The sequence below is a fragment of the Scyliorhinus torazame genome, chromosome 10, assembly GCF_047496885.1.
Source record: "Scyliorhinus torazame isolate Kashiwa2021f chromosome 10, sScyTor2.1, whole genome shotgun sequence".
Lineage (NCBI taxonomy): Eukaryota > Metazoa > Chordata > Chondrichthyes > Carcharhiniformes > Scyliorhinidae > Scyliorhinus > Scyliorhinus torazame.
Window position 1 is genome coordinate 82,553,714 of NC_092716.1, and position 26,004 is coordinate 82,579,717.

General features: G+C 45.2%; 1 protein-coding gene across 3 annotated transcripts in view; it reads left to right on the forward strand.

The window, feature by feature from the left end:
- Positions 1-25,589, forward strand: part of vrk3 (VRK serine/threonine kinase 3) — a 69,029-nt gene extending 43,440 nt beyond the window's left edge. For all 3 annotated transcript variants that reach the window (XM_072518309.1, XM_072518308.1, XM_072518307.1), the window contains exons 10-14: positions 12,147-12,279; positions 15,078-15,198; positions 20,105-20,163; positions 23,398-23,543; positions 25,196-25,589. In XM_072518309.1, the coding sequence (XP_072374410.1) occupies positions 12,147-12,279; positions 15,078-15,198; positions 20,105-20,163; positions 23,398-23,543; positions 25,196-25,201 (465 nt within the window). In that variant the 3' untranslated portion in view covers positions 25,202-25,589. The remainder of the gene's footprint in view (positions 1-12,146; positions 12,280-15,077; positions 15,199-20,104; positions 20,164-23,397; positions 23,544-25,195) is intronic.
- The last annotated feature ends 415 nt before the right edge of the window (positions 25,590-26,004 follow it).

Below are 26,004 nucleotides of genomic sequence, written 5' to 3' on the forward strand. Positions count from 1 at the left end.
TCACCGCTGGGTCCAGGACAGTAGTTCCGTCTCGACTCTTTACCTATCTCCCTGGCCGCCTCTCTCTTCCTGAGCTGGTGCGCCAACATTCTGCTTGCCTTTTCCCCGTACTCCTAGATCGCCCCCCCTCCCCTGCCTTCCTCAACTGTTCCTCTGCTTTCCCTGTGGTCAACAGCCCAACTCCACCTGTAACCTCCGCCGTCCCCTCAGTAGCCCCGTGTCCGGCGCCTCCGAGTATCTCCTGTCCACCGGGAGTATCTCCTCCACTAATCTATCCCTCTCAGCCTGTTCCACCTTTTCTCTGTGGGCCCGTATCGAGATTAATTCCCCTCTGACTACTGCCTTCAAAGCTTCCCAGACTGTCGCTGCAGAGACCTCCCCTGTATCATTTGTTTCCAGGTAGTTCTGGATGGACTTGTTTACCCGCCCACAGATCGCTTCATCCGCTAGCAACCCCACATTAGTCTCCACAGTGGGCGTTTCCCCCTCTCCACACTAAGCCATAGATCCACCCAGTGAGGGGCATGATCCGACACTGCAATTGCCGAATACTCAGTATCCACCACCTTCGGTATTAGCGCCCTGCTCAGAACAAAAAAAGTCGATGCGAGAGTATACCTTGTGGACATGTGAAAAAAAGGAAAACTCCTTCATCCTCGGCCATGCAAACCTCCATGGGTCTACTCTTTCGGCCCCCATCCTCTCCATTTGTTCCATAAAATCCTTCAATTACTTTGCCGCAGCCGGCCTCCTCCCTGTCCTGGATTTTGACCGGTCCAATTCCGGATCAATGACTGTGTTGAAGTCCCCTCCAATGACCAGGTTATGTGACTCTTAGTCTGGGATCTTACCTAACACCCGCCTCATAAATTCCATGTCGTCCCAATTCGGAGCATATATGTTCACAAGTACCACTCGCTCCCCCTCCAGCTTCCCACTCACCATTATGTACTCTCCCCCTTGTCTGACATGATTCTCCCTGCCTCGAATGCCCCACGTTTGCTGATCAAGATCGCTACCCCCCTAGTCTTTGAGTCCAGTCCTGAGTGGAACACTTGGCTAACCCACCCCTTCCTCAATCTCGTCTGGTCTGTAACCTTTAGGTGTGTCTCTTGTAGCATTGCCACGTCCGCTTTCAGTTCCCTCAAATGCGCGAACACGCGAGCCCTCTTGGCCATCCCATTCAGTCCTCTCATGTTCCATGTGATCAGCCTGGACGGGGGGCTTCCAACCCCACCCCCCTCCAGCCGACTAGCCATCACCCTTTTTAGGCCGAGCCCGCGCCCTCCACTTCCTCGAGTCCCCACTCGGGCTGTCGCCGTACCCAACCTCCCATTTGTCCCCTAGTAACCGTTCCTCCCCTGTCAGCAAAGCAGCTCCCCCCCGCCCCAGCAACAGCACTAGAAACCCAATCCCCCAAGTCAAGCTCCAGCTTAACACCTGCTCACCCCCCACCACGCTTCCGAGAGTCAGCTGACTCGATAGCTCCCGCCCCTGGCACCAAGTAGTCTGTGTCCCTATTATACACTCCTCCCTCCCCACATGAATAAACATTTTAAAAGCATCACATTCCCCAGTAAACAAACAACAGAAAAAACAGTGAAGGAACAGTCACTTTCGAAAAATAGTCACCCAAAAATCAGAATTAAATTCAAAGCCCATCCCCCCCCCTCTAACAAGGTCCCTGCATGACAGATCAACCGTTAACCATCCACACAGCCCATTATTTCACATAGAGCTACTTAAATTTATACAATCCAGCACCACAAATCGCTGCCACAGTACTTCTCCAAGGCTTAAGTGTCTTTTAATTCGCCTCCAGCCTAATTTCTTCAATAAAAGTCCATACTTCGTCTTGCGTTTCAAAGTAAAAGTCCCGTTCCTCATGTGTGACCCACAGACGGGCTGGGTGCAGCATCCCGAACTTCACCCCCTTCTTAAAGAGGGTCGTTTTTGCCGGATTGAACGCAGCTTACCTCTTGGCCAAATCCGCTCCCAGGTCCTGATAGATGTGCAACTCACAGTTCTCCCATTTGCTGCTCCGTTCTTCCTTGGCCCACCGCAAAACGTGTTCCTTGTCCATGAAACAGTGAAGGAACCATGGCCCTAGGTGGCTCGTTCGCTCTGGGCTTCCTCGCGAGGGATCTGTGCGCACTGTCCAATTCCAGGGGCCGAGGGAACGCCCCAGCCCCCATCAACTTCTCCAACATGTCCATCACATAGGCCCTCTCATCTGATCTCTCACTGCCTTCAGGGAGGCCAACAATTCTGAGATTCTGCCTCCTGGACCTATTCTCCAGGTCCTCCAGCTTCTCCTGCATTCTTTTCTGGCGGTTGTTCATTATCCCCACCTTGCTTTCCAGCACGGTTATATACTCCTCGGACAACTTTTGTTCGACCTCCTGGATCGCTCCCATGGGTTTCCTGATTCTGAACCACTTGATCAATCGAAGCCTTAATCGGGTCCAGCGTGTCCTTCTTCAGCTTGGCGAAGCAATCCTCGAAAAACTTCACCAGCTGCTCCGTCGACCACTGTGCCGTTTCCCCGCAGCCCCTGCTCTCCGCCATGCTGTCCCGTGTTTCCAGCTCTGCTTGCGTCTCCCTTATAAGACTTTGTCTTCTCACACGGCCACTTCTGGTCCAATTCTCCATCCACCGGAGGGGGATTTCTCTTTACTGTCTCACTCTTCACTGATTTATCCCATAAAATCCGAAAAAAAACCTGGGGGGGAAAGGTCCAAAAGTCAGTTACAGACTGGAGCTATCAAATGTGCGACCTACTCCTCCATGGCCGCCACCGGAAGCTGACCAAAGCTTAAATAGCACCTTCCAAACCCATGGCCACTGCTATTTAGAAGGACAAGAGCAGCAGACACATGGGCACACCACCACCTGGAAGTTCCCCTCCAAGTCACTCACCGTCCTAACTTGGATATATATTGTCATTCCTTCATTGTTGCTGGGTTAAAATCTTGGAACTCCGCCCTAACAGCACTGTGGGTATACCTACACCACATGGGCTGCAGTGGTCCAAGAACGCAGCTCACCACCACCTTCTCGAGGGCGATTAGGGATTGGCAATAAATGGTGGCCTAGCCAGCGAAGCCCACATCCATTGTTAGCGGAGTTAAATGAGTCGGGTTCTTCAGATCATATGAAACTTTAACAAAACGCCTTTTAATGCCACATGAAGCAAGAGAGCTAAACTTGGCCACTTTAACTGCAGCTTTGTCCAAGTCTCTCTGCCCCCACAAAGCTGTTTTACACTTCTTATATTGTTTGGATCGTACAGACTGATTCAAAGTACTACAATACAACCGATTATCGATACTGGCAGTTTGATTAGGTTACAGTCATTCCCTTGATTAAATAACGTGGATACATTGTCTGACATACTCCACTTCCAATCGTGTCCATCTGCTTTGCAATACAAAGGAACAGCGAACGTCCTTTGAATCCGTCAGTAATGGACTTCCGGTTGCGGCGATGCGGAGCTAAGCCGCGCGTTTCGGCAGCTCTCGCGAAAACGGACTTTCGGGATCTCCAGAGGAGCCCCAACGGAGCTTTTTTCAGATTAATCCCGTGTGGGAAGGAGCAGTGAGGTCCGCCCTACAATATTTGGCAGGGAGCAGTGGTGGAGCAACGAGGAAAGAGGCCATGGAGCAGAGATCAAAACGAGGGGAAGAAGGCAAGAGGGCGGAGAGCGAGCAGCGTGGGGGCCAGACCAGCAGGAGTTCCTCATGAGATGTGTGGAGGTGCTGAAAAGGAGGTGCTGGCGCCGATGCTGTTGGCGATCGAGGGGCTGAAGGAGACCCAGAAGACCCAGGCGGTGGAGCTTCATGAGGTAAACGATAAAGTGAACACCAACGAGGACGATATCCTGGGCCTGGCGGTAAAAGTGGAGGCGCACTAGGCGGTGCACAGGAGGTGGACCGAGAGAATTGAGGTCCTGGAGAACCGGTCGAGGAGGAAGAACCTCCGGATTCTGGGTCTTCCTGAAGGGGTGGAGGGAGCTGATGCCGGGGCGTACGTGAGTACGATGCTCCTTTCGCTGATGGGTGCGGAGGCCTCTCCGACCCCCCTAGAGCTGGAAGGGGCTCACCGGGTCCTGGCGAGGAGACCCAAGGCGGATGAGCCGCCAAGGGCGATAGTGGCAAGGTTCCATCGCTTCGTGGACAAAGAAAGTGTGCTGAGATGGGCCTAGAAGGTGCGGAGCAGCAGATGGGAGAACGCGGTGATCCGAGTATACCAGGATTGGAGCGCGGAGGTGGCAAAAAGGAGAGCTGGCTTCAACTGGGCCAAGGCGGTGTTGCAAAGAAAAAGAGTCCGGTTCGGCATGCTGCAGCCTGCGTGACTGTGGGTCACTTATCAGGACAGACACCATTATTTTGAAACGCCAGAAGAGGCTTGGACCTTTATACAGACGGAAAATCTGGACTCGAACTGAGGGGATGTGGTTGTATATGGGTTTGTAAATATGGGTAAAGAATATTTTGTGGGTGGGATGATGGATGGGGATGTGGGTAGAGTTCTGGTTAAAATTCCGTTTTTTCTTTTCTGTAGACAAAATGATGATGATGATGGGGATGTGGGCATCGGTCCTGGAGGGAGGTGAGACTCGGGGATGAGGGAACTGGGACGATGGCCGCAACAGGAGCTGCGCCACAGGGGGCGGGGCTGGTTCAGGGGGGCGGGGCTGGTTCAGGAAAGCGCGGGCTTTTTCCCACGCCATAAGTGGGGGGTGGAGGAAGGTAAGGAGGAGGAGAGACTTGGGGAGATCAACGGGAAGGCGGGGGAAGCAGAGGTCAGCTGACTCACGGAAGTAATATGGGGGAGCAAAAGTGCTAGATGAGGATCTAGTGTGAGGGGGGGAGGGGGGGGGAAGGAGTCTAGGGTTGCTGCTGCACTGTCCGAGGGGGACCTGAAAATGGAAGAGGTGGTCGGGGCGGGGGTTCCCAGCCTGGGGGACTGGAGGGTGCGGAAGGCGCGAGCACTGGACCGGCCTAAGATAGGAGATGGCTAGTCGGCGCGGGGGGGGTAAACCGCCCAATCTGGCTGATCCCGTGGAATGTGAGAGGCCTAAATGGGCCGGTTAAGAGGGCCCGAGTGTTTGCGCACCTAAAGGGACTGATGGCGGACGTGGCCATGCTTCAGGAGACACATCTGAAGGTGGCAGATCAGGTCAGGTTAAGGAAGGGATGGGTGGGACAGGTGTTCCATTCAGGGCTGGATGCGAAGAATAGAGGGGTGGCAATACTGGTGGGAAAGCGGGTGTCGTTTGAGGCCAAGAACATAGTAGCGGACAAGGGAGGCCGATACGTGATGGTGAGTGGTAGGTTGCAGGGGACGGAGGTGGTACTGGTGAATGTATATGCCCCAAACTGGGACGATGCTGGATTCATGAAACGGATGTTGGGGCGTATTCCGGACCTGGAGGTAGGGAGTTTGATAATGGGTGGGGATTTTAACATGGTGCTGGACCCAGCATTAGATCGTTCCAGATCAAGGACGGGGAGGAGGCCGGCTGCGGCCAAGGTGCTTACGGGGTCTATGGATCAGATGGGGGGAGTAAATCTGTGGGGTTTGCCAGACCTTTGGCCAGAGAATTTTCTTTTTTCTCCCACGTACATAAGGCCTACTCCCGGATAGATTTTTTTTGTTTTGGGCAGGGAACTGATCCCGAAAGTGGAGGGAACGGAGTATTCGGCCATAGCCATTTCAGACCATGCCCCGCACTGGGTGGAGCTGGAGCTGGGGGAGGAGAGGGACCAACGCCCGTTGTGGAGGTTGGATGTGGGACTGCTGGCAGAGGAGGAAGTGTGCGGGGGTGTATTGAAAGATATCTGGAGGCTAACGACATAGGGGAGGTGCAGGTGGGAGTAGTATGGGAGGCGCTGAAGGTGGTGGTCAGGGGAGAGTTAATCTCCATCATGGCTCACAGGGTGAAGAGAGAGGGCAGGGAAAGGGAGAGGTTAGTGGGGGATATTTTAAGGGTGGACAGGAGCTATGCAGAGGCTCCGGATGAGGGACTACTCTGGGAGAGACGAAGTCTCCAGACGGAGTTCGACCTGTTGACCACAGGGAAGGCAGAGGCACAGTGGAGGAAGGCACAAGGGGCGATATATGAATATGGGGATAAGGCGAGCCGGATGCTGGCACACCAGCTCCGTAAGAGGATGGCAGCAAGGGAAATAGGTGGAGTCAAAGATGGCAGGGGAACTACGGTGCGGAGTGCAGGGAAGGTGAATGAGGCTTTAAGGCCTTTTACGATGAACTGTATAGGTCCCAGCCCCCAGGGGAAAAGAGGGGATGTGGCGATTCTTGGATCAGTTGAGGTTCCCAAGGGTGGAGGTGCAGGAAGGGGTTCTTGGAGCGTAGCAGAGATAGAGGAGGGTTGGCATTGCCGAATCTGGGTGGTTATTATTGGGCAGCCAACGTGGCAATGATCCGTAAGTGGGTGATGGAGGGAGAGGGGGCGGCGTGGAAGAGCTTGGAGATGGCGTCCTGTAAAGGAACGAGCCTGGGGGCGCTGGTGACGGCACCACTGCCGCTCTCGCCGACCAAGGCAACGCTAAAGATTTGGGGGCAGTGGAGATGGCACAGGGGTGCGACGGGAGCCTCGGTGTGGTCCCCGATCAGAGACAACCATTGGTTTGTCCCAGGTAGGATGGACGGGGGATTTCAGAGCTGGCATCGGGTAGGGATTAGAAGAATGGGGGACCTGTTCATTGACGGGACTTTCGCGAGCATAGGGGCGCTGGAGGAGAAGTTTGGGCTACCCCCGGGAAACGCTTTCAGGTACATGCAAGTGAGGGCGTTTGTGAGGCGGCAGGTGGGGGAATTTCCGCTACTCCCGGCACAGGGGATTCAAGATGGGGTGATTTCGGGCGTATGGGTCGGAGAGGGCAAGGTGTCGGCGATTATACCAGGAGATGAAAGAAGAGGGAGAGGCTTTGGTAGAGGAGCTGAAGGGTAAATGGGAAGAGGAGTTGGGGGAGGAGATTGAGGAGGGGCTATGGGCTGATGCCCTAAGTAGGGTTAATTCCTCTTCCTCGTGTGCCAGGCTTAGCCTGATGCAATTTAAGGTGGTTCATGGAGCGCATGTGACGGGGGCGAGACTGAGTAGGTTCTTTGGGGTGGAGGACAGATGTGGGAGGTGCTCAGGAAGTCCAGCAAACCATGTCCATATGTTTTGGTCATGTCCGGCACTGGAGGGGTTCTGGAGGGGAGTTGTGGGAACAGTATCTCGGGTGGTGAAAGTCCGGGTCAAGCCAAGCTGGGGGCTAGCACTATTTGGAGTAGTGGACGAGCTGGGAGTGCAGGAGGCGAAAGAGGCCGGCATTCTGGCCTTTGCGTCCCTAGTAGCCCGGCGAAGGATCTTGTTAATGTGGAAGGAGTCGAAGCCCCCCAGCGTGGAGGCCTGGATAAATGATATGGCTGGGTTTATCAAGTTGGAAAGGATAAAGTTTGCCTTGAGAGGGTCTGCGCAGGGGTTCTACAGGCGGTGGCAACCGTTCCTACACCATCTCGCGGAGCGTTCGATGAAGGTCGGACAGCAGCAGCAACCCAGGGGGGAAGGGGGGGGGGGGACAAAGTTCGTTTGGGGTGGGGGGGTCCTGTGGGGGGGCATGTGAGCAAGAAAGCACATGAATGATCCGGAAACTGACATGAATGATCCGGAAACTGACATGTACGGGAAGAATCCATTGTACAAAGTTCTGTATTTTATTGACTTTCCGTGTTCATGTCTTGCCACGCGAGTTCTTTTCTTTTCTTTGTTACGGTGGTGAGGGGTGGGGGGGGGGGTTTGTTTGTAAGGTGGAAAAAATTGTTATTGAAAAATTCTTAATAAAAATATACTTATAAAAAAAAAGAATCAGCCCGTAATGAGATGGTGAGTGCCCTATTTCCCTGATACCTGTATACGGGTGAGTGCACAATGCCCCTTCCAGACATTCTGGAGCCGGGCTGAACGTTTTCGATTTGTAGGCTTGGAAATGTGTTACCTGAGATAGGCCTGTGTGTAGTAAGCTAATTTGTGTTTGCCACGCTTTGGGTTTCAGAGATTGTCAGGTTAACCCTTTCTAGGCATTCGCATCCCTGCTGTCTGTCCCATGTGTACCTCAGATTCTCCATTTTCCCTATTCCATCCATTAATTAATTTTTTTAACCGTTTTGATAGTAACTTTGTGTTCTTTTGTAAGTTTCTGAAAATCAACATTTAGAAATGTTTCACACCTAAAGAAAATATTCTGCAACCAATGTGAATAACCTCCCGCTTGTCCACATTATTATACTTAATCTGTCACCTTGTTGCCCATTCGAGTAACCTGTCTGTATCTCAATGCAACCTCTGCGTTCTCCTCACAGCTTACATTCCCAATTAATCTCTGTCATTACATAGATTGTAAATAGCAGAGGACTTGGCATTGATCTTGTGACACTCCACTAGCCGCAAATTGCCAACTTGAAAATGCTCTGTTTCCCCTATTCTCTGCTTCCTGTCTGTTGACCAGTCAACCAATTATGCTAATAACACCCATAGCTGCATGAGTCCTTATCTTGTGTATTAGCCTTTGGAAGGGCACCATATCAAGTGCCTTTTGGAAATCCAAGTACACAATGTCTACTGGTTCCCCTTTATTTACCTATTAGTTACATCTTCAAAAGCTCTGAGAAATTTGTCATGCACAGATTTCTCTTTTGTAAAATCAAGTTGATTTTGTCTGATCACACTATGATTTTCTAAGTTAAAACTTCCTTAATAATTGCTGTTATTTGGATAATGGTCCAGTGATGCTACTGACTGTACAACACCAGGAGATGGCACAAATTCTGTTTAGCTCAGTTGACCGGACAGCTGGTTGGTATTGCAGAGCAAGTTCAGTCCCCGTATCAGATGAGGTTATTCATGAAGGGAAGGCCTGCCTTCTCTCCTTTTTTTTTAAATTAAGGGGCAATTTAGCTTGGCCAATCCACCTACCCTGCACATCTTTGGGTTGTGGCGGTGAGACCCACGCAGGCATGGGGAGATTGTGTAAACTCCACACAGACAGTGACCTGGGGCCGGGATCGAGCCTGGGTCCTTGGTGCCGAGAGGCAGTAGTGCTAACCACTGCGCCACCATGCCATCCTAAGACCCGTCTTCTCAACCTTGCCCCTCACCTGAGGTGTGGTGATTCTCAGATAAATCCCCACCAGTCAGCTGTCCCTCAAAGGGGAAATCTGCCGATGGTCATCTGGGACAATGGCGACTTTTACCTTTGATGGGGAGAGTATATAGATACTTTAAGACCTTCCTTTGTTTACCAGTCGTGGAAATTAAATAGTTTTCGAATGATAAAAACTGCAATCTTACCAGACTCTGGCTCCATTACAAAGCTAGGAGAGAACTACCTGTTGTTTATTGTTTTCAAACCTTGAACTCTTAAGTAAAAATGGACTACCTTTTCTCCAGGATATTTATCACTTTCTCAAACCCAGGTTTTTTCCCCCCCCACTATCTTGCCTTTAAAAACTCAATTACCAAAATATATGAAATCGGTTTTGCAACAAAGCCCATACATAAGATCAAAATGCTAAAAAAAAAATAGGCTTCACGATTCTAAGACGATTACACGTTGTTTTTGCTCGGGTCTCTCAAAGTACCCTAATTAAACTAGAAATTTCCTACCAAAATCTCAGTTGATTTTTATTTTTCAATCTAACACTGGGTCAGAGGACTATCTCACTTAGAAATCCAGATTCCACTGTGATAAGTGAAGAAACTCCTGAGTTCTCAACAGCTCTGAAGACACAATAATAAAACCGTGGTTCCTTTACAGGAGGGATTGGAGGAAGTAATGGTGAAAATATAAAACTTAAAAGCCTGAATTAACCCAATCCTTCACACCGTGAAACATTCCAATCAATTGGTATGAGCATTACAAATCGTGACAATCAAGAAGGTTTGGTTGCAAACTGGGAAAAATAGCCAAGGGAAAGGCCAGACTCGATTCAGAAAGTAAGCGTTGAACTAATAATAAAGATGCAGAATGGCGAAAAGTGGAATTTCAGAAATGAAAAATGCTTGCGTGGAAAAGGTTAAACTAATGTATTTCCAAAATGGTACATCTCAACTGCAAGAAAAGAGCTCAATTCACAAGAGCTCTACAACTGCAAAGCAGCATATATCCTAGTCAAAATTCCAATCACTGTCAAAAACGTAAGCATCAAAAGGTATAATAAAACTCTAACCACTTAAAAGACATTGATAAAAGTATAAAAGATTGGATGACCTTCCTGTACAGAACTTCATATAATAATAGAAGATTGCTCTGTCTAAACCTGACATGATTTTTCCAGAAAGAGGATAAAGTGACAATAGTTGATGTGGCAAGGTGCAAGGGTAGCAGTCAAGCACTGGAAAAAAGCCAAATACAATATGAATATATCCAGAATAAGATCCAAGATCTGGCCAAGGGAAATCAATCAAATTCTTCAGATTTACAATTGATGTCAAAGATAAATAGTTTGGAAACGAGCTGAACTCTCTAAAATCTTTCAAGCCTCTGGACTGTAATACAACTAATTCTTTTTTGGACTTGAGTAAATAACAGTCAGTATGTAAAAACTAATCCTTTATACTCTACTTTCCTACCTGCCTTCTCTCTTTGCTGAGAATTTGCTGAGTTTGACCTTGTGAACCACACAAGACTTGAAATAAACACTCACTTGATGGAATTCTAGAGTACATTGTGATTTATGGATCTGTGCAGCAGCAAAAAAAGAAGTCCTGGTCTTCAGGGGTGGAGAGAAAAATGGAAGGAAACAAACAAATGACAGCAATCTTACATACTTTCTTATCTTATAATAAGGTTGTCTGAAAATCACAATCTGACAATTAGCAGAACAGTCCACACACGTTTTTTCAAGTCGCTTTTTTAACAATATAGACTCCTTCCTGTTTATTTGCTTTGTTCCCATTTTCTTTTCTTTTATATTTTTTGCTCAAGGACGCATAATCGGACTGTGCCTTTAAGCAGAGGACTGAAAATGAAGCAGCATGCTTGGTTGTCAGGACATTGTCTTCTTAGGTTTTGTATTTTGAGAGGAGAAACGGACTCATTGGTGCCGAGTGGATCTTAGGAACAGTTTTGGAGGAAGGCGGTCTAATTGGCTGGCTAGTGACCTGTGGGTTGACCAGGGACAGTGTTCTGCTTGACAACGTGATGCTGTCTCAGAGAACTTGGCAGAAGTGATTAGACCTTGGAAGGAGAAGGAACAATCCCTCTCTCTTGCTGAAAAAAATACTTTATTGTTCTAAAGCCAGTGAGTGCCTTATACATCCTTGCTGTAAACTTGAAATGATCCTGAATCTACAGAAAAGGTGGCAACCTTGCCAGAAGCCTCTAGACTCTTGAAGGAAGAGGAGCTATGTTTTCTCCCTCTGCTGCTGTTTGCCTGCTGCCTTCGTGAGTCTGCAGTAGATCATTACAAACTTAGAAGGAAGATGTACCAAAACGAAAGCTGAACCTCAAAGGCACTAACTAGAAGTTATCCCAGTGCATCAAAGATTCTTTATCCCTTTATTTTTATTAATTTCTTTACCTCTCAACCACCCTTTCCTCTCAGTTGTTTGTCTGTCTGTGTGTTTGTAGAGAGTGGGGGTAGTATTAGATAGTCAATAACACTTTTCTGTTAGTTTAATCATGTCTGTACATAGTGAAAGGTTACTTGTGCTTAAATGTACAAACCTGGTGACTGCAGTTTGTTGGGCTCGGCCAAGAAGCTCTGACATTTTAAATAACATCCAATTTCACTTGTGTTGCGGCTCTATGTCAAGTGGGGCTGAAATTGACGGCGCACTAGGTGTCATAACAACAACATTTTAAAGATTAAGCATTTTTATTATTTTAATTGACTTTAAAATTTTATAGCAACTAGTGCTTCCGAAAAGTCGTAACGAATTGTTACCTGTCAATTTGGTAACGTGTTACTAATGCAACAATTTGCACTAATGTGACGAGAAGCTATTTTGTTTTCATGTATAACATCCGGTCAGTGATCTGAGTTTAAATCTGTCCTTAATGTCTTGTTACTTGACTAAGGAACTTTTAGATTTCTGGAACTATCATAGCAGAAATGATTGTGAATTTTCTTTTCAGGTGTACTTGGCAGGTTACTACTCTGCATTCAGATACTGTCCTGACGGGAAACATGTTGAATACAGAGAAGGCAGCAAAACCCCACATGAGGGCACTGTGGAGTTGATCAGTGTAGACATACACAAAGGAACTGGTAAGACCTTGTGAGCCATTTGTGTGTGTCATATATTAATTTCTATATTGCTTCTTATTCAAGCACCGTGTAACTTTAACTGCAATCCGCTTTCTCTAATAGAATATTGAAGATTGCATGAAACTGCAGCCTTGGTGGTATTGCCCAACATTTTTTCTGCAAAGGACTCTTCAATCTTGATTTTTCAAGAACCTCTGTGCAACAGTGACTCACTTGGTTATCTTAGTCAGTGTATAATAATGTTATTTTATTCAAGAAACATCTTTGCAGCCCAGAGCTGAATTACAATGTAACTTGCACTGAAAAATTCATATCCAAACTAAGTGATCAAATTAAAAACATGCAAGGTGCAATACTTAGTAACAAAATAAGCAGATAAATTCAGGTAACAGGGAAGCGGGAGATGGGATATTTGAAAGGATAATATTGAATTAAAATTACAAACCAATAGATCATTCCTATATTGCAGCCGAATAATGTCACAAAATATTTGGTTCTGGAGCAGGGATGTCTCTAAATTGTTACACTGCTTGCCTGGCATCCATTGCTGGATGAGCAGACATCCCCACCAACAAAATATCCAGAAGACCAAAGCCATTGTCTTAATTTCCCGCTACAAACTCTGTTCCTTAACCAAGAACTGTATTTTTCTCTCTGGTCACACTCTGAGACTGAACCAGATAGTTCCCAAGTTCAACTTGGATGCCGCATTTGACCCCAATATGGGATACCAACCACTTTTTTGTGTTATCTCTATGACGACCATTTCCATCACTGCCTTAGTTCATCTGTTACTGAAACTCTCAGCTGTGCCTTTGTTACCTCTTGATGTTACTATTTCAGCATATTTCGGCTGACTTCCTATTTTCTACCTTCCATACACTTGAGGTCATCCAATATTTGACTGCCTACATTCAAAATCACACCAAATCCTATTTGTCTATCATCCATGTTCTTTCTCCTGGGCCACTGTCTGTGTGGAGTTTGCCCATTCTCCCCGTGTCTGCGTGGGTTTCACACACACTACACATCTTTGGGTTGTGGATGTGGATTGGTCGCGCTAAATTGCCCCTTAATTGGGAAAAGGAAATGGATACTCTTTTTTAAAAAATAAATAAATAAATAAATTTAATCGATGTTCTTTCTAACCAATATCAGCTCCTGATTAACTTTAAAACCAGTGAGTTGTTTATCATCTTTGTTTTCAAATTGCTCCATGACCTCTGCCTTCCCCTCTCTAAACTTATCCAAGCCTACAGCTCTCTTGAGATATCTCGCTCTTCCAATTCTTGTCCCTTCAGCAGCATGTCCAATTGCAATTCGTCCACCATCAGTGACCAAGGCGCTAAGTTCTGAAATTCAATCTGTAAACTTCTCCAACCATCTTTATTTGTTCACGGGATGTGGGTGTTACTGGATAGACCAGCATTTATTGCCTCACTGCCCTTGAGAAGATGATAGTAGGAGCTGCATTCTTGAACTGCTGGAGTGCATGTTGTGTAGGTACACCCACAGTGCTGTTACAATGGAAGTTCCAGGATTTTGACCTAGCGATACTGAAGGAATGGCGCTATAGTGCTAAGTCAGGGTAGTGTGTGGCTTGGAGGGAAACTATCAGTGGTATTGTTCCATGCATCTGTTGCCCTTGTTCTAGGTGGTAGAGGTTGCAGGTTTGGAAGGTGTCGTTGAAGGAGCTAGGTGAGTTGCTCCAGTGCTTCTTGTAGATAGTGTACACCGCTGCCATTCTGTGTTGGTGGTGGATGGGTTATGTTTAAGCTGGTGAATGGGGTGCCAATCCAACTAGTTGCTTTGCCCTAGATAGTGTCAATATCTGTGGAGTTGTGAATGGTGCTGAACACATCAACGAACCTCCCCAATTCTGACCTTGTATTGAAGGGAAGGTCATTGATGAAGCAGCTAAAGATAATTGGGCCCTAAGGAACTCTATAGCTCTTTCTTCCTTTTAAGAAGCTCCTTAAAAAAATGTTTTTCTTCTACCAAGCTTTTGGTCATCTTGCCTAATATCCCCTTACTTGGCTTGGTACCGAATTATGTTTAATAATGCTCCTGTGAAGTGCCTTGCAATATTTTACGATGTTAATGGCACCATTAAAGTACGGATTATATCCAGTGTTCTTGTTCCTAATTACTGCCCCAGGTGCACTTTTGGAAAGTCGATATATGGGTTTTCAGATGAGGTTCAGGGTCAAAGTTAGTTTTTTTGACTACCATGATTGAATTGGAATCACTCCCAGAATGTTCCATTTTGAATTTGTTTTACTGACTTGCAGTGAATATTATTATATATCAGTTTTAAAATCACTAATACAATATTTGGTCAAATATGCTCTGTTAATGGGAAAACAAATCTACATACAATATGAAGGAAATCGACTGTAATAGTGGAAAGTGATACTTGGGAGGCTTATGTATTTAACTAATCGTTCGTGAACCTGCGCAAATGTAAGTTCAACTGTCCGCACCAAAAGGGATTCTGTACACGTGAAGTTTGCTACACTTCATTGGCTCACCACGTCTGGTGTAATGCCGAAGGGAGGAGAAAAATAAAAAATGGAAAGATGTATTTTCTGTGCATGCAGACTAGCAGACACTGCAATGTTTGCCACGGTTAAAATCATTGTGTTTTAAAAATTGACAGTTGGGGGTTATTACTCCATCGAGTCCTCCTTAGTTGATCGCATAAAACACTGCAGTTTCAGTTATTTTATGTATTGTCTTTAATCCTGGCTCATCGAGTGACCCAAAACAAAATAAACAAATCCACATATATCTTATAGGGCCTTCCAGACGTAGTGATCTTGAAACACTGGGTTACTGTATGTTGAAGGCATTGTGTGGTTCCCTGCCATGGTCTGATAATGTCGACTCCCCTCATTCTGTCATGGAATCAAAACAGAAGTAAGTGATTTTGTTTATGTAATAAGGCACACAATCTAAATGTTACACAAATACAATTTAAAAGTTGTCTTCAATTGTACTCGAGGATTAAGAGTACATATTTGAAATTGTGGTATTTGGGATAATTTACAAATATGGTATGCCCAGTGAAATATCTAAGTGGTTAGGAGTAGAGTTTTCAAAGGCAAGACAAATGTATTCAAATGTTTGGAACGTGTGATTTTTAAATTGAAGTTGCCGGCATATATGACTGTATGTGTAATGTGACTTGTTCAAGAGAAAAAATTGAGTCTTCCTTTTTTTTTTGTTATAAATAAAGACTGCCCTTGAATTTGTTTATCCTGTTAAGTGAAATGATGCATTGCACGTGGCACTTGATGAGGATAAAGGTTAGTAAGGTTAGAAAGTTAACAGTTGAAAATAATTAATTCGAAGGGAGTGGAGTAATTATTTTGATGCTCTGTCCATTGTATTATGCTCCCACCCCCATCCCGGTTCTTCCCCAACCCTCAACATTTTGTTACAAAGGCCTTAAGCTACATTGGAATAAATACAATTGTTTAGCATAGTCATCTCAAATACCTCTGCTATTTTAGCAGGGATGTGAATCCATTTTTTTTTTTTTACAAAAATAGATTGATGTCTCCAGATTATGAGAAGTGTCTATGCCCATTATTCCACAACTCAATTTAATGGGCAAAATATTGCTCAGGCTGGAACAACTGGTCACCTGAATGTCTTTGTAAAATGTGAGGAACTGAACAGCAAGAATGAAATCATTTTAAGTGGATTTAAATTATAGTGCCATTAGGTGATGTGAATGGGGGAGCGATTGCATTTTCCCGAGCTCTGACTCTGCTCATCTTTTAATCCTTTATTTTATCCCTGTGCACATTTCATAATTGTCTTTTCTTGGGCAATATGCTTGATTGTATGTCCCTGAATGACCCTGACTGGAGTTTTGTGATGGGGAGCCAAGTGAAATTGTAAAGAATCCACATGTGAGTGAGGTGGTCGGGGTTGGCTGGGGTCGGGCCCAGTTTTCAGTGGCATTGTTGCTGATGAGCAAGCCTGTATCTCGGCGGTGCAGTGAGCATCAGGTGTATGACAGCGTCTGAGAGTGTTATTCTGTATGGTGATCCCCATGCTGCAGGTCTTTGGAATTCACCTTGAAGGACTGCGAGGTACCCTTGGGAGAATGGTGGAGATGCAGGAGAGAATCTGTGCATCTGATAGAGCATTTTTCCTGGTTAAGGCCAGAGACACACACAAATGGTGTCATTATCCTGTGGTTCTTCATTAATCCTGGATGTTGCTCCCTTATAATTATGTTACTGATTATTTGTTGTTGCCTTTTCTCCTGTGAAGGGCATGTGAGGTGTGAGCATCGTCTGGTGTCTAAAATCGTCTGGTATCCTGCTCTAGCAAAAAACATATTAAGCCGATTCTGTAATCTGTGCACAGTTTTACTCCTTTTTGTGTGCAGTTATCGTTCCGGTTATGGGAGTGGAGTGTATTTTGGACTCCCCTCGTCTTGTTGATAGTGAAGATGAGTGGAGCCACGGCATGGTGAAGTGTGAGTGTTTGGTGTGGAGTTGGGTGTTAGGGTTAGGTAAGTCCTCACTGATTGATGATAGTTCCCCCAGTTATAGCCAATCATATCGGGATTTTATTTAACTCTTATTACTATGAATTTAGGATCTGTGCCTATCTGCGTCGATGGCTTGGGGAGTATTGGCTTCCTTCTAACCGTTCCTTGAGGTTGATGTTCTTTGGAAATTAATAGTGGCCTATGCCGAGGTGGGCTCAGTTAATCCTTGATTAATTTGTTGTTTCCAGGCCAACTTAGCTTTTTTTATCTTCTTTTCATCTGCGTCAGCAGTAAGCACTTCCTGAGATGGTACGGGACTAACTGGGGTTTAGGTTTTGGGGTGTGCTGGGGTTCTTTGAGGGGGCTGATTTTTGTTTGCAAGTGGGTGCCAGACTAGGCCAGGTCCTGTGCTGTGGTTAGCATCTTGTTGCCCCTCCTTCTCCGCTCCAATCCCACCACCGAATCTTGGGCTGTCCCTTCTCGAAGGCACTGATTAGAGACATCCTGAGAGGACTCTTGTGCACAGGGGCTTGGGATTTAGCCGAGTCCTGCACTTGATTGCACCCTCCCGCCCCCCGCGATGCTTTTTTTGTTTGACCAAGTGTTTTTTTTTTCGCTTTTCCGTTTGGGCGATTTTCCAGAAGGGGCTTTTCTTTTTATCTGTGTGACCAATGTGCTGTTCTAAATCCTAGTTTGGTTCGGTTGTCCACAAGGGCTTCCCTTTATAGTACCAGGGAGGAGGAAGTCGTGTCTCCTCCCCCCCCCCCCCCCCCCCCCCCCCCCCCCCCCACAACGCACCTGATTATTCTGTATTTTGACAATTTTTCTTCTCTTCCGTGATCGGTCTTCCCGGTTTGGCCTGGCGTAAAAAATTTTTTTTTTAATAGCATTGGGGGAGGTGCACTGCCCTGGGTGTGATTGAGGAGGTGCAAGACCAGCCCGAGGTCCTGGGGGATGATTCTTGTGCTTCAGAGTGTGCTGGGTTTGCCAGGTCCAGTGCTGTGGTTGGTACCCTGTTTCCCCCTGGACTTGGGATGCAGGGGCCATGGGGTTAGCTGAGTTATTTACTTTAATTGATATCCTGCTGCCTTTCTCGTGTTCTGGACACCTTATATGATTGAGAGTTGGGGTTTTTTCTCTTTTCATTAGCAAGTGCGGGCATGCATCAGAGGAAATACGGACTCATAGTTGGGTCCTGACCCTTTGTTATCCTATGATCTACTCCTGGTCGTTCTCCATCCCTTTACTGGGAGGCGTTGACAGCACTGATCATAATCCGAATATATCGGTGCTGGTCCTTGAATGGTTCTGTATTGGGCCTGAGACTGGGGTTATGATGTGTTGTGTGGTATATATGTAACACTCCTTTAGAACTGGGGTTCTCATGAGTTGTTTTTCTTTTGATGGGTGGGGATAATGAATCAGTGATTGAATCTGCAGGGGTACAGATGGGTCTGGTATCGGGGGGAAGGAGGTGCTGGTGTGTCATGGCGCCTCTGGCGCTGCTGGAGTTGAGGGAGATGTATATTGGTACGTGCCTGAACATGGCGCGAACAATATATCCTTAACTCTCATAATCACGAGCAATCGGCGCATGGGAACATGGCTTTATCCTGTTTCTCCCTTCTCTGGTGGAGCTTTTAGAGGTATCAAGTTATGTCTAATTGTATTGACCTAGTTGTACTGCTGTTCTTCTGTTCCCTTCAGATTCATGTATTCTGAGCCTTTACTTTTTCATGCGGTGCTGTACCATTCCAGTAGTTTTGTTGCATTATTTGTTAAAATGTAAAATCTCAATGAATATTTTTAAAATTATAGTCCTATTTCTTATGGTGATTTGAAGGTTACGGAACTGCAAGAGGTGACACAAATAACTGGATGTAATTTTAGTTCTAATAAAGTTCATAAGTTCCAAATATTCAGCTACAGCTCCTAATATTGGGTTTCCCAACTGACAGGATTCCTCTTGCTGATTGGAGAATACTGACCACGTTTACAAAGACAAAATCATGGTTACGGGGCTCGAAGTGGGTATAACTGGATGCTGCACAGGGAACCAACATGGACTCGATGTGCAGTAGATTGCTCTATGACTGTCAGTGTTGCTGTCAGTCATTTCAGAATTTTTTTTTTTTTTTTTAAATCCTGAAAATCCCCCTGCCAAAATGTGCATTAGACTTCAAAATTTCATGACAATTTGCAGTTGATTTGAAGTTCTAACAATTCGGAGGAGTTAAAGTACACAAACATAATAGCAGGTACTTGCTCGTTCCTTATTTGTTGTTCCCAACTGAATCAAAAGTGCTTTTTATTTTAATTTAGTCAATTGATAATTTAAAACTTTTGCTGCACCCTTTTTTAAACTAACTATGGGCAATTTTCAAAAACAAAAATTCCGAGCAGGGCAAACTGCGAGCACAACTTATGATTTTTCTCATCAGTCTGAGTAATAGAAGCCATAGAGAGAGATGGTTTGTAGGATGGAAGCAAGGTGAGCAGAAAACAAATCTCATAAAACTCTGAAGTAAACAAAGTACCGAGTGAGTGATAAGTGATTGGCAACGTCTGTAATAAGGTTAGAGACATAGTGACGGGCAAGAATGCTGATAGAAATACATGAGAGTTAGCAGTGGGTAAACCGAGGGATCGGCATGAGAAAGAGCGGGTGAGGTAATCTCATATTTTGGCTTGCCTCTTTTTTTCCTATCTTTGGGGTAAATAAATGATCATGAAATCATCTTGGCTTAAAAGAAGATAGGCCTCTCCCATATTATCTTTTTTATTAAAAAGGATCAGCTAGGGCTGTACCATACTGCAGATGTGGAGTTTATAGATTATACTTTTGAAAGGGTTTCTCATTGGGGGCTGCATTTTAATGATACTTTTAATTATTTTGTCAAAGCCAACAAAATCTTTTGTGATGCTCACAGCAAGTCTTTTGAGAAGACCGATTCCACACTACATAGAACAATCTATTATATTGCTGCTTAAAGAGTAGGGATGGCTACAAAATACAATCGATAAACTATGAGCGCGAGTTTATTCAAAGGTTAATTGCATTTCAGGCTGTAGATTAAAACCTCTGCTCTGGAAAGATCATTTTAAAAACTTGCAGATACGACTAGCTCTCTGGTATCATATGTTCCTGGAGATTGTTTTCTCTACACTGGAAATCACTTCTGCTTCTCCATGCTTGTGACAGAAATATGTGTGACAAATAGGCTGTGCTTGTAGACATTAAGATTTATAATATGAATGTCATTTTTGTCCAAAATTGACTTACTTGTTTTCTTTAACAAAAAAATGTTTTGCTAGATACAAGGCTGACGTACCAAGTCTTCTCAAGTATTGTTTTGGAAAAAGAAAATTCCCAGGTAAGATCTGAACAGTGGGTTTATGTTTTGATTTCTCCCAATCTTCTTGAAGTTGTTTATTCTTTTGTGGGATATAATCACAATGGTGCCAGTGGCTCAGTGTTTGCGTTGGGTTTTGACTGTTCTGCGGGATATTAACTTTTTTTTTTTTTTTTTTTTTTTTTCCTAAATGTTTTATTGAAAATTTTTTCCCAAACAACAATTTTTCCCCTCTTACAAAGCAAACGCAACAATAACAATACAGAAATTTTAAACAATACACAAGTAACAAAACCCCTTTATCTTTGACCTAAACTAAACCCCCCCCCCCCCCCCCCCTCCCCCTGGGTTGCTGCTGCTGGTCATCTGTCTTCCCTCTAACGTTCCCCTAGGTAGTCGAGAAATGGCTGCCACCGCCTGGTGAACCCTTGAGCCGATCCTCTCAGGGCAAACTTTATCTGCTCCAGTTTAATGAACCCCGCCATATCATTTACCCAGGCCTCCAGTCCGGGGGGTTTCGCCTCCTTCCACATGAGTAGGATCCTGCGCCGGGCTACTAGGGACGCAAAGGCCACAACGTCGGCCTCTTTCGCCTCCTGCACTCCCGGCTCTTCCGCAACTCCAAATAGAGCTAACCCCCAGCCTGGTTTGACCCGGGCCTTCACCACCCGCGAAATCACTCCCGTCACTCCCTTCCAATACCCTTCCAGTGCCGGGCATGCCCAAAACATATGTGCGTGGTTTGCCGGGCTCCCGCCACACCTCCCACATTTGTCCTCCACTCCAAAGAACCTGCTCAATCTTGCTCCCGTTATGTGTGCTCTATGTAGCACCTTAAATTGAATCAGGCTAAGCCTGGCGCATGAGGAAGAGGAATTTACCCTGCTTAGGGCATCAGCCCACATACCCTCCTCTATCTCCTCCCCTAGTTCTTCTTCCCACTTTCCTTTTAGTTCGCCCACCGACTCCTCCCCCTCTTCCCTCATCTCTCGGTAAATCTCTGACACCTTGCCCTCTCCGACCCACACCCCTGAAAGCACCCTGTCCTGTATCCCCTGTGTCGGGAGCAATGGAAATTCCCTCACCTGTTGTCTAGTAAATGCCCTCACCTGCATATATCTCAAGAAATTTCCCCGGGGCAACTTATACTTTTCCTCCAATGCTCCCAAGCTCGCAAAAGTCCCATCTATAAATAAATCTCCCACCCTCCTAATTCCCAACTGGAACCAGCTCTGAAATCCTCCATCCATTCTTCCTGGGGCGAACCTATGGTTGTTCCTGATTGGGGACCCCACCAGGGCTCCCCGCACCCCTCTCTGTCGCCTCCACTGTCCCCAGATATTCAATGTTGCCGCCACCACCGGGTTCGTGGTAAACTTTTTAGGTGAGATCGGTAGCGGCGCCGTCACCAGCGCCTCTAAACTCGTCCCTTTACAGGACTTTCTCTCCAGTCTTTCCCACGCCGCTCCCTCACCCTCCATCATCCATTTACGTATCATTGCCACATTGGCGGCCCAATAGTAATCGCCCAAGTTCGGTAGTGCCAATCCTCCTCTGTCCCTACTACGCTGAAGGAACCCCCTCCTTACTCTCGGAACTTTCCCTGCCCACACGAAGCTCGTGATGCTCCTGTCTATTTTATTAAAAAAGGTCTTAGTGATTAGTATAGGGAGACATTGAAATACAAATAAGAACCTCGGGAGGACCATCATCTTAATTGCTTGCACCCTGCCCGCCAGCGATAGAGGCTGCATGTCCCACCTCTTGAAGTCCTCCTCCATTTGTTCTACCAACCGTGTCAGATTAAGTCTGTGCAAGGTTCCCCAGCTCCTAGCGATCTGAATCCCCAGGTATCGGAAGTTTCTCTGCGGGATATTAACTTAATTGGCTTCTGGCCATTGTCACCATACAGGTAAGCCCAGAGTACGGAGATCAACTGATAAACTCACCTGAGCTGTCTAGGAAGTTCTTTATCTACATACAACACTGTATACAACAGAAACACTAATATTTCCTTCTCTAGTTAGTTAACCATTTAAAAAGCTGAATTTACTTTGTCCCGTGGTAAAAATAATACGTGTGTGTGTGTATATAGTGCCTGGTTGGCCCTACAATAGCCATGTCCTTGAGAATTTATTGGATTGAATATGAAAAGTGTCTTTACCATGAAAGCTAAGTTAAGAGCTCTTTGTCCAATGTGCGACCAACCCTTCCTCCTCCTTCAGATATCATGCCCTGAGAGGATGTTGACAAGCATGGACTTCCATTGGATTGTTCCATGATTATACTTTGCAAACTGCTGTGATGGTTTGTCCTTGCTTTCTGCAGTATGGTTGATCAAGAAAGCCTTTTACTCTTACCACCTGCTATCATGCATTTTGGAAGGTTTTACAGGCTGATAATCAACCTGGTTGACAATGTGATGAATGCATCTTCTGTGTTCATCACGTCCTGGAGTGGGACCTGAACCTGGGGCTTCTGGCCCACAGCCCACAGGGACGCTACCACTGTGCCATCACACCTCTGAGTACTATACTGTCCATTCACCCATGTAGTTGTGTAGGAAATCTAGTTCACTACTGAATAAAAAAATGAATGAAAATCGCTTATTGTCACAAGTAGGCTTCAAATGAAGTTACTGTGAAATGCCCCTAGTCGCCACATTCCGGCGCCTGTTCGGGGAGGCTGTTACCGGAATCGAACCGTGTTGCTGGCCTGCCTTGGTCTGCTTTCAAAGCCAGCGATTTAGCCCAGTGTGCAATATGTTTTTATTTTGCTGTGTGGAATAAATATGAGTTCCCTCTGCCCTGTGCTTCCCTTCCACTAGCTGACAGGGCCAAACCTCCACTGAAGTTCCCGCTAGCTCTATCTCCAGCAATAGACTTGACCTGTGCGCTCATCTTTCCTTGTTTCAAGCCATCTCTTGTCCACGGGACCTACCTCAACCCAATCTCATGAAACTGCCTCTCTACCTCATTTAAAACAATCCTTAAAACATACCTCTTTGAACAAGCCTTTGGTCATCTGACCTTAGTTTCTCCTTCTATGGCTCAGTGTCATAGTGAAGCACATTATGACATTTCATTATGTAAAAGGCACTATATAATAAGTTGTTGGCTAAACCTTTTTGCCGAGCTTACTTGGGGGTTATTTAAATTTAGAAGTTTGTTTCTGAAAGGATGATATATTTGTGTGCAGTGTTCTATTCCCTCTCCCTCATTATTTATTTGAAATGTCAATATTATTAACTTGTAGATGAACTGAAGAAATACTTACAACAAGTGGTGTTACTAGAATATGATGAGGAGCCAGATTATGAAGAACTAAGAAAACAGATAAAAGATGGTCTTGAAATGTTTGGTGCATCACCCGATGGCCCTATGGATCTTGTAATAACCACTGTAAGTGAATTTTGTGTGCAGTTGACTGGATGAGGACAGCCTCCAGTTTAACTGTGACAGCTCAGACAGTTTGATTTCTGAGGAACCAGAGAGCTGTGCCTCTGGCTATGCTCTTGTTTGGATCTTTTTAAATCTCTTTTCTCTTCCCCAAAGTTCACCAAGTCAGAGCCATGCTGGGAAATACCTGCACCACTTCTCGGCCCATGTGAATCCCAGCCCAGAGGACCAGAGATTCACACAGGCCTGGAGAATATGGTGCCCAGCCCATTTTTGGTGCCCAAAGTAGGGCACGAACCTCAATGCTGCCGCCAGTGGGGGATTGGAACACCGCCAATCCCGTTTCTTTCCCGGTGCTGGATTCTCCGTCACGTCAGGAACTCCGCTGCGTGTGGCGGAGAATCCAGCCCAATATTATGGTTCTAAAATTTTGGGGCGCTGATCCCTGACAAGAGGTATATGGTGTTGTAGGCCAAAAATGAAGGGATAGACTTTTACATGAGGTCCACCTTTACACTAGTATATACAGTGTATAAAACGTTACTAAGACTATACTTGAGACATTGTGTACAGTCTGTGCTCTCTATAGGAAGGATGTTATGGCAATATCTTCAGGATGTTGTCTTCTATGAAGAAATATGGAATTAAAAAACACTGAAAATTGGGCAGCACTATGGCACAGTGGTTAGCACTGCTGCCTCACAGCGCCAAGGGCCCGGGATCGACTGTCCATGTGGAGTTTGCACATTCTCCCTGTGTCTGCGTGTCTCACCCCCACAATCCAAAGATGTGCAGGGTAGGTGGATTGGCTACGCTAAATTGCTCCTTAATTTTAAAAAACACCGAAAAGTGTTGCTGTTTTGGTTAAAATGGCAGAGATGACAGGTAATTAAGAGATATTTTTCAATTATTAAAGAATGATTATAAAGGGATGAGCAAGAGTAGGCCAAATCAAACCATTTCTAGTGATTGAGGAGTTTTGCAGATGAAATCAAGGAATTGGAGCATTGAACTGTAAAATCCATTTTTAATAAAAGATATGGAATACACGACCAGATTAAAACTGAGATCATGTTAACATTGAAGAATGAGTTAAATAAGTGGTTGAAAAAAGGGGGGAGCGTTTTGAACGAATATGAGCACAGAGCAGGCATTTAGGATTAAAACTGCAGTTCATGCAGAAAATAAATGGCCTGTTTCAGTTTTACAATTTGTTGTAATTCAATGACTTTTGGAATGCAGCAGCATTGGGTAGCTCCATGTCAACGCTGCTAGTTGGTGGGCGCAGCTGGAAAATCCAAATTTAATTACTCTGGTGCTTCCGGGCTTTCTGGAGTTAGCTGGGTTATCATAATCGGAAATCCATTGATTGGTATTTAAAAATTTATTTTGGGAATAAAATGCTGCCGGTAATGGTTGGCCATGACAAAGCCAGGAGGACTGCCGGTGAATCCAGTGTCTTATACAGAAATCCAGTCGTTCCAACTGGATAACTGGAGAAAAAAAATACAGGCTAACTTCCTCCCATGTCACCAAAAGTCATGAGTTGGCTGCCGGTTTGTTCAAAGTTGTAGCTGCATTAACAGTGTTCTCAAAGTAGCAGACAGTGTAAGTGTGCAATCATGACTAACATTTTTTTAAACATTTTTCCACAGATGTGAAAATATCAATAACCAACTATGAAACTCGCATTATCATGTTGAGGGCAATTTTGAAGCATATGCCTTGAACGGTGCACTGTTTTTTATTAAATCATGCTTTTTATAGCTCTTTAGCAATAGTTCCACTGTTGCAAGTGTTTTTGTAGGAAAATGCATGCTAGTGTGTATTTCATGTTTCAAGATTTATATTTGATGTTTTTAAATAAAATTAAATGATAATTTGGAGAGAAGTTGTTTTAGCTGGAATTTTTATGCGTTTTCTTACTATTGGAATTTTGCACTAAAACATTGATTGCACTGATTGACCCAATTGGGCAACTGATCATTTCCATCTCTCCCCACAATTATTGTGTAATGCATTTGTCCATAAATAAACTACTTAAATAGCCAGCAGTCTTTGATCTCTTGCATGAATTAAATTTGCTTCTGCAGCAGTTTTCTACTTGCAATTAAACAAAGACAACTATCAAACAGTTTGCATTGAAATTGGCTGCGAGATGATCAGCAACTCCCTTGGCAGATGGACAACATGTGATTTTAAAATGTCATTGTACGGAGTTTATTTGAATGCATTTTCTTTTTGAAGGTTTTTATTTTACTGAGCCAATTTTGCTTGTACTGTGAAACATCGGCCTCAATACAATTTCAGATATCCATTCCGTTTTGGTTAGTGATTGGGTAACTGTTATAACGGCGACGAAGGTTAAAGTGAATAGCTGTCTACACTGCTGAAGCCACCTCCCTGGATTTTTGTTGGATACAGGTTGGAAGTTGTTTTCTATTATACCATGCCTCTGTACGGA